We start from the raw sequence: 9,286 nt of genomic DNA, 5'->3' as shown, positions 1-9,286 counted from the left end.
TCCTTAGCTCTTCATCAGGTAGGACTTCAGATTGTTTAACACGTGCTCTCATGAATTCCGCATCTTTACAGACTTTTTCATACTGGAAAAGACCTTATTTTATATGTTGGGTGGTTCTTTTCCACTCATTCCCAGCACCATATTGCAGTGACAAAACTGCTTTTTCTAAGCCTTTCTCATAAATTGTGTCCTCTGTCCCTGTAACCATTACTTTCAGTGGCTTCCTGTCTTTCATTGTCTTTCCTTATGACCTTTTTTGGAGAGGGTGTAGAGATTATAATTAAAGGTCAAAAGAAAATCTTCCCCAGATCAGTAGCTGTTGGCTAGTGGTTCAAGGCTATCTTCTTTTGCTCTTCAGAGCTGCCTTTTGTTGCTATATTCCGCTGTATTTTAAGAAGAAAGTGAAGGTAAATAGATGGTCCTGCAGCTTCTTTTTCCAGGCAGAAGGGAAGGCATTGTAAAATGACTTTGGTTATGGGAGAGTTTCCCTAAGTCCTTCCTTGGACTGGGGATCACTCTAAGGTGGGTGCAACTTTGCAAGCACTTTAGAGGCGAGTCTTTATGAACTTGTTCCATACACACCATCTATCTGTGACCTTTTTGTCCAGAGCAGCGCAGAATTATGGATCAATCAATGAAATAAATGTTAGCCAGGTCACACTGTGTTAAGCACTGACTAGTCAGCCTTGGAATTTATAGCCATTGAAATATTTCTTGGGATTTTACCAAAATGCCACCTGGGTAAGAGGACTTTAGACAGGATAATCTTTGTACCCTTGCATCAGATATTAGCAAGCAGATAACAGCTTGCAGCATTCTTTAGGGTGACTTAGTATCTGATTTATTGCTTTTACAGGAAGCTTTTTTTTGGGGGGGGGGGCTCTGAAAATACCATTTGTCCAAAGGAGGTAGGAGTCTTTCCAAGGGAATACTAGCAACTTCTACAGAATCTGGGCTTTAATTAATAGTTAATCACGCCTGAGTCTCAGGGCTTCTCATTCAAGCACTGTCTTGCATTGTTTTAAAGATATATTTTAGTGCTTCTTCATGGTGCTTACTTGGCTTTCCTTTTTTTTTTTAATTGTACAGGTATTAACTCCAGAACTAATGTGGGTGGAACATAAAGACAGGGCTGTCGTATCTTGCTGAGGCAACACAGGCTTTATTAAGGTCATTTTTAAATTACTCTGCATTGTTACCCTTAAATGAACTAGTTTACTTTCTGATCACTAATTCTAGTGAACGGAACAGTCCTCAGAAAGCTAAATTCTCCTTTGAGATCGTCATCTGTCTCAGTTGCAGCAATTTCCCTTTCTCTGGCAGGGGCCAGTGTAATTTTGCTCCACTTGTACTGAGACTGCTACGAAGCTCCCTTTCCTAATCATGCTCCCTCTTCTTTATCGCATCAAACTTAAGACGCCCATCTTCATTCTTCAGCCTGTCCCTCCCATGGTCCAGGACTACAGCACATAGGAGCTTTGGTAGCATAATAAACTGTCATGGATTGATACAAGCGCATCCTGAAGCTGACGACTGTTTTGTGTGGGTCTTCGAAATGCAAGGCAAAAGTTCATTCAGCAATAAAGGTTAAAACCTTGCATTTCAGGGTCATAATTTGAATTTTTGTCATATGGGGATATACACGATTCCCTTGTCCTCAGGAATGCCTTAAATTTCTTCCTTCCTCTGCTGCTGGGGTTAGGCCAAGAATGAGCCATGTTGTGTAACCAAGGTAAAAGTTGTCTCCCCCTTCCTTCAAATACCTGACCAATAGCTTAATTATAACAAAACCTCTTTTTAACAATCCCAACAGCAGGGGCCAAACTCTTGCTTTACTGTGGGGTAGCAAATGGATAAGTGTTTTTACACTGAACACTCTCTTTTAGGGAACTTTTGTCCTGGTCCTGCAGTGGGTTCCTTATAATGAGGTTGTACATTATGTCCTTTTCATGGATTCTTCAGGAAAAAAAAACACCTGCTTTCCCACATTGGGCATGTAATTAGGTCTGTTCTTGTTAGTCTGAACACGTAAAACTATATTTAATCATGAGGTACAGGGTGGAGAGTAGGTTTTGTACCTTGGCTCTCCAGGACAGGCAAAATAGACAAAGTGGTGATTTTTATATTTTAGCTTGCCTGATAGTACTAGCTCAGTGTGTTGTAACTATAATAATGTAATTGTTTCCTTACGCAATTAAAGGCTTCAGTTTTTATGTAGCGTAGCCACAGAGAAGTAAGGAAGTCTGTCTCACTTTTATTCACCACCTTCTGCATATGTGTCTCCTTGTTACTGCATATTTGGGTGAATATCAATACCACACAATACAGTACAATTTTTAGCTCAGAGTGTGATTTTATTTTTATTTTTTTTCCTTCAGAACGAATCGTTTCACTTGGGTTCTTAGTCCCCTTTAATAGGTATCAAATTAATTTTCAAAGGGTAGAGGTTCAGCGCTTTCTGAAAATAACCCCTCCACCCCGCATTACAATGCTTCGTATTGTTAAGAGGTGTAATTTGCTGGAAGGGAATTAACTGTCGTCCAGCAAAGCGCCACTTAACTCTTTTATAATTCAAACCTTGTGTGATTGTGAGGGACCCGCTTCAAGTCCTGTAGTGGATCAGGGTAACTTGATGCTGTTGACTACCAGGTTACCTGGGAGGAAAGACTCCTCATGTTCTTTATGGTCCTTACCGTGCAAACTGCTTAACTTGTGCAATTCATTGCCATAGGAAGTGATGGAGGCAGAGAGCACATCCAGGTTCAAAAAGGAACTGGATAAAGTCATGGGTAATAGATCTATTAATGGCTATTATAGGATTATAGAAAATGAGTGTTGAAGGGACCTCGGGAGGTCGCATCTAATCCACCCCCTGCTCAAAGCAGGACGAACTCCAACTACATCTCAGCCGAGGTTTTGTCTACACGGGTCTTCAAAACCTCCAGGGATGGAGACTGCACCTCTCTGAGGAGCCTGTCCCAGTGCTTCACCACCCTCCTCATGAGAGAGTTGTTTCCGAATATCTAATCTCAGCTTCTCTTGCTGCAGTTTGAGCCCGTTGCTCCCTGTTCTGTCATCTGCACCCACTGAGGACAGTCCAGCTCCATCCTCTTTGCAGGGAGTTGAAGGCTGCTATCAAATCCCCGCTCAGTCTTCTCTTCTGCAGACTAAATCAGCCCATTTCCCTCAGCCTCTCCTCACCAGTCCTGTCCCCCAGCCCCACAACCATTTTCATTGCCCTCCACTGGACTCCAATGTGTCCACATCCTTTCTTTAGTGAGGGGCCCACAACTGGACACAGGACTCCAGATGTGGCCTCCGCAGTGCTGAAAAGAGGGGAAGAATCGCTTCCCTCAATCTCCTGGCAACGCTCCTACTAATACAGCCCAGGATGTCATTGAACAGAACAGCTTGAGATGTTTCCTCTAGCATCTCTCACCCAGTAGATGGTTGATGCCAGAGAGAGTATTGAATAGATCTGGCTAGACAGAGCCTTGGCTGGGATGATGTAGTTGGGGTGGTCCTGCTTTGAGCATGAGGTTGGACTAGGTGTCTCCTGAGGTCCCACCCAACCTTCATCATCTTTGATTCTAGGAGAGTATTGTGATAGATCACATAGACAAATCCATTTCAGTGCTCTCCCTTCATAGCATCCATTTCTGGCAATGTTGGAATCCAAATACTGAGCTAGATGGACCATTATTCCAACTCAGTATGGTGCTACTTATGTTCTTAACTAGTTTAGAAGCTATATCACAAGGGAATTAAATTTCTATAAATAGTGTTTTATTGTAAAGGAAGATGGAATAAAATATTGTGAATGAGGGGTCAAATCTGGCCAGAGTTGTGTTGAAAACATCAATTCCCTTATATACCCTTTGTTCTGAGACTCGTACCTTTTTGGATGACCAATATATCATCTATGAATGACCACCTCTTCTATTGTTTCACTTCTCTCTGTAGACCTCAGTAATTTCTTAGTGTACTTGTAGGATCAGGTCTAAGGCAGAGGTCAGTTATCACCAATCCTATCCAGAGCCCCTCGCTTTTCATTTGCTTATTGTTAACCTGCAAGATTGTGCTTTCAGTCCTTAACATGACCCCCAGACAGACTGGAGAGTCTGTCTGCAGTTCACCCTCTCTTCCTTTTGTCTTGTGTTACTAAAACTGTTCTTGTTTAGGATGCCGGTTATCTGTCATTGTTAGACCGTGTCAAGGGAAAGTGCATCTCCCCTCCCCTATGCTGTTTCCACTGCTGTTAGTCACTGCTTCCAGATCTCAGTATTTCTTACTCTGTTTGACAACTTTGTACAATCTTTGCAGACATCTGCATGGAAAGGTGTTTGCCTTGTTGCATAGATGTGTTGCTTTTGTGTGTTCCTGCAGCAACTCTCCCTTTGAGGCAGTGCCTTTTGCCTCTGCTTTAACACTGGCAGCGTCCAGCATATTAACACATCATTTGAGCTGCACAGCTGATGAACTGTTTATTCTGTTGGCTTCCCATTTCTATCACCATTTTGTTGATGCTACTCAGGTTGTAAACTCAGTGGGGAGGACTCTTTTCTTTAATTGCTTGTGTTGCATTTGGCACAATGGTTTCTGACTTGAGCACAGCCATACAAAAACAATCCCACCCCCCCCCCCCCCCCCCCCCCAAATGCTTTTTATTTTTCATCCCCAGCTGTGTGATCTGGTGCGAACGGGATTCTCTAGCAATTCACAATTCGTCTTCATGGGCCCACTTCCTTTTGAGGAGTAGGAGGTTTGAGTCTAATAAATAATTAATTGGTAGCCCTGCTTTACAGGAATTGTGGCAGTGTGTAGGCAGGGTTGTTGTAGAAGTGGGAACTCTTGGTCCTAGTGGATCCAGCGCATGGAGAGTGGGGTGAGCTGCAGACTTTCCTGTTTGTCTTGTGATGATTTTAAAGAGCCTTGTAACCATTTTCCTGTTCTGTTGGCAAGTAGTGGCTAATCCTTTCCCTGGCATAAAATATTGTGACATCTTGATGCGTGGCACAGAGGGAGTACGGGGGCCAGAAGACGCTTGATCCCTGTCGAACTTGATATTGTACCAGCCAACTTTGTTTGACTTTGTGGAACAATTCCTGGAGCCTTCACCTAACCACTGTTCTCTTCTCCTTCCCAGTACAGTGCCGTGGACAGCAACCCGCTCTCCCTGTATGTCATGCATCCGTTCTGGAACACGGTGGTGAAGGTGAGGAGGCTTCCAGCTGCTTGTGGTTCTGTGCTGGAGATGGAAGGGCAAAAATGTGGGTCACTGCAAAACTAGACCCCGTGGGATTTCATTTGAAATGAACCCTGCCTTGTTCATTTTGTGACTAATGCAAAAATGTCTAAGAAGGATGCTAACAATCTGGAGATGAGGGCTGCACCATAATAATTTTTAGAAGCTGCTGCTAAATTTTAAAAGCTGCATCTAATGCCAATAAGTAGTCACCTCCTCTCCAGTGTAGCTAAAAGCTATGTGTTGTGCTTATTTTATGTGCTAATGAGGTTCTCTGTGCTTTTTTGCTGCTTTTCCATAGATTTTCCCCACTTGGCTGGCCCCAAATCTGATAACCTTTTGTGGCTTCCTTCTGCTTGTCTTCAACTTCTTCCTCATGGCATACTTTGACCCTGATTTTTATGCTTCTGGTAAGATTACTTGTTTCAGTTTGTTTTAAATGTTGGGAGCAGAAAACCTCTGATATACATGTGCTCCATTACCATAGTTTTGCAACTTCATGCACTGACCAATTTTGCTTTCTTATTTATTTCTGTGGGGTGTTTAGAGTTTAAAATATCGAAGGCAGTTACAAGAGGTGTAGAGGATGTTGCTGGCTATCCTGTCATCAGCAGCCAAAATGTGACTCATTCCTTCAAGTTGTTGCATGAGAAGAACTAGTAAATAAAAAACCAGAAACAAACGTGTGCCTTTTGGAGTCCTGATGAGCTTTTAGCATCTGATTTAAGTTAAAGATCAAAACATCCAATTACATTTACAGACTTGTGGAAAAGCAAGTAGTAATACAGCTACTAATAAATAGCACATGTTTAAAAATAATTTAGCCTCACGGTAATGAAACACATTTAGCAGGATATTTCACATTAGAGACTGTTTGTCTAGTTCATCTGTATTTTACAGGGCTCTGTAAAAAGCTGAGTTGTATATTTAACTTTTTGCAATCTCATATCTTTGTGCTACACTGCAATCACTATGCTGCAGTGATTTATATGCACATCTACAACACAGTCCCTGGTGATCTTGCTCTCCTTGTCATTGTGATAAATGACCTGACTGGTGGATTTTATATAGGAGTCTTGTTAGACTGCTTTAATTTAAATTTTTTGCCTCCATTTGTGCAGGAGAGAGGATTTAAGATGTTCGGTTTTCTGGAAGTCTCTGTATAGCAACCTTTGTCCTTAATCTTTATGGATAGATTCTTGTTTGGCCTCCTGTTTCGGAAGGGATCCTGTGAAGTCCTGTTACGTGCTTGTTAGCATAGAGGACATAGAAAAGGAATAAAAGTGTCCTATAAATAAAGAGGAAGAAATATGGTTAATTCTAGGCCTAGTACCTAGTTCTTGTCTGGAAACTAATCTAGATATTGGCTCTATAAAGCTGCATAAAAATGATTAGCAGGTACTAGGATTCTGGGCAAGTATTACGTTGTTTTATTGTTTTGAAGGCACAGAGCTAAAAGGTCTAAGAAAATCCTATTTCAGTGCACACAAGTACCAATTTTTGAAGCATGGTCATCTTATGAGAGCCTGATTTCCTTCCTCCTCCCTTCCCACCTCCTTATTTACCCCCTACCCTACTCGTTATTTGTACCAGGGAAGAAGTGAGTGTACAATGCTAATCTTTGTAGAAATGGTTTGTACGTTACTCATGAATGACTACCAAGGTATAGAAAAATCAGGATTTGGCCTTGAATTAATAAGAAACACTACTTTTGGGAGGAGGCTTTGTTGGAAAGCTTCTTTTTGTGGGTACAGCTAAAAATTTTTTTTTTTATAACGGCTGATCTATAAGGAGCTGATGAGCAGTGTCTTAGTGACGACATCAAATGTAATGCTGCTTCGGATTTTGTACTACATATCGAGTAGCTCAGGTCTCACTGAAAAAAGCAGCACCTGTAATGAGCCAATTGTGGAATGCACCTGGAGATCTGAGAAATGTAATTCAAAGGAGCGCTGCCCACTCTGCTCCTCAGCAGTCTGCAAGCTCCCATGGTGAGGATCCCACTCTAATCCATAGAAATAGCACGCTGGGCTAGAAAACAAAGAGCTAAGATGTACAGATGAGAACACTTCATCTGCCCTGCAGGGGTAATTCTCCATCAGCTTGTCTTTTTGTGAGTTTGCATTAGCTGCTTACAAGGGGGAGACCCATTCCCAGGCCCTCCACGTGAAAGGGTAGGTAGTGAACTGGGCTGCTGACTAGCTAAGAGCACTTGGTGGCATATATGATTCAGTGATCTGGCTTTTCATCTCAAAGATGTATTCAGATCTTGATATTTATTTTATTATTATTATTATTTATTATTATTATTATTATTATAATAATCCACAAGTGCGAGGAGCTTATTTATCAGCCTTCTCCATAATGGATACGTGTCTCTTAAAATTAGGTCTCTACCAATATTGGTACTTTTAAAAATTAGCTGACTCCCTTTTGGAAAGTCTGATATTCAACCAGGTAACATTTCAATTTCCTGCCTAAAAGTGGATCACTAGGAGAAGGCAGCTCTCTTTAGAGTCAGCTGCATACACTACTTTGTACCTCACCCTAACTGCTAAATCTGGTAGTGGAGAGGAGAGGGTCTGCAGCCTTCTAGTCTGCTTGAAGCACTGCCCCTTGCTTCTCTCCCCTGTTTAATGGCCTTGTGTCAAGTGAGCCTGCTTCCCTGTTGCAGTTCCCTTTTCCTGTTTACATTAAACTTGGAGGAAACCCTGTGGACAGCACATTTCACATCTGATTTTTTGGATTCCAAGAGGTTCCTTGTCTTCCTTCCCTCACCCTTGTCATTTGCATTGTCCATCAAACTTTTGAGCCATAGAAATTTGAAATGGAGAAGTCCCCTTCATTCAGTCCATTTCCTCAGTGATGCTTGCCTTTCCCTTGCAGCATGCTCTGTGATACTTATTTTGGTCCATCTGTACAGAATAGTTCCAACTAGGGGGGGGGTTTGCCACTTCCTTGGAAACTGGTCCACAGACCAGACATAATTGTCATGACTGGGTTTGTATCCCTTGTTGCTTTATATCAAAGGTGTCCAACCTTTTTGAATGTGGGGCCAGATCACGAACCTTTTATCACCCAGTGGGCCAGCGAGCCATATTCAAAGACCTCACAGGAAGTGGTATCACACCAGGAAGTGATGTTACGTGACCTTTGACACCAATGAAGTTGCAGGAAGTGACAATGAAATGGGTCTAAATAACCGGTTCAAAACTCTCCCACTATAGCATCCACCTCTGCCACTGTTTGGAACAGGATACTGAGCTAGATGGACCATGGGGCTGGCCAAGCATGGCACTTTTTATGCTATTATGTTCAGAAGCTCTTATGTTCTTTGGCTGAGCTTCCAAACTATGGCTGAGATTTGCAAAAAGGGGTAGATAGGCATGTTATAAAGTTGTCACAAAGGATTTGGAGCCCTCTAAATCGTATTCATTTTAATGGAAGTTCGCCTTTTGACTCAGCTTTGCAAATCTCAGCCCAAGATGCCAACCAAATAAGTCAAAATATATTTTGCATTTCTATGCAGTGCATCTATATGGGGTTCTCCAAGCATTTTACAAACATGAAATGAACCTTGGGATGAGCCCAGCCAGAGGAGCAGGGGCTCAGCTGCACTTTCCCCCTACCGGCGCTGGTCAGTCCCAAGCGGCACACGGCTCTGCCGCCGCCTCTGCTGGCTGGTGCTGACCCAGGCAGGTCTGTCCCATCCGGAGCAGCATGCAGCTGAAGCCGGATTCCCACATCGGGCCCGGGGGGGCGCCACGCGGGGCCAGCACCGGCCAGCAGAAGTGGCAGTGGAGCCATGTGCTGCTCAGGACGGACGGGCGCAGGCAGGGGGAAAATGCAGCTCAGCTCAGCTCAGCCCCTGCCGCTCCGGCCAGGCTCATCCCGTCCCGAGTGGCACACGGCTCTGCCAGCGCTTCTGCTGGCTGGTGCAGACCCAGCCAGGCTCCTCCCATCCCCAGTAGCATGTGGGAAGCCAGCTTCGGCTGCATGCCACTTTTCCTGGCCGGTGCTGACCCGGCTGGGGCCCCGCCC

The 9,286-nt window shown here is 43.4% G+C and overlaps 1 protein-coding gene across 2 annotated transcripts in view; it reads left to right on the top strand.

The window, feature by feature from the left end:
* Positions 1-9,286, top strand: part of SELENOI (selenoprotein I) — a 54,766-nt gene that overhangs the window by 28,277 nt on the left and 17,203 nt on the right. The window contains exons 1-3 of one of the 2 annotated variants that reach the window (XM_025215781.1): positions 1,107-1,170; positions 5,147-5,215; positions 5,547-5,655. In XM_025215781.1, coding sequence (XP_025071566.1) covers positions 5,186-5,215; positions 5,547-5,655 — 139 coding nt within the window. In that variant the 5' untranslated portion in view covers positions 1,107-1,170; positions 5,147-5,185. Of the gene's footprint in view, positions 1-1,106; positions 1,171-5,146; positions 5,216-5,546; positions 5,656-9,286 lie in introns of those variants that run through there. The other variant, XM_014524820.2, reaches the window with a different exon arrangement.

This window comes from Alligator sinensis, unplaced genomic scaffold, assembly GCF_000455745.1.
Source record: "Alligator sinensis unplaced genomic scaffold, ASM45574v1 scaffold650_1, whole genome shotgun sequence".
NCBI classification, from domain to species: domain Eukaryota; kingdom Metazoa; phylum Chordata; order Crocodylia; family Alligatoridae; genus Alligator; species Alligator sinensis.
Note: the sequence above shows the minus strand (reverse complement) of the source record. Positions and strands in the feature narration are given on the sequence as shown.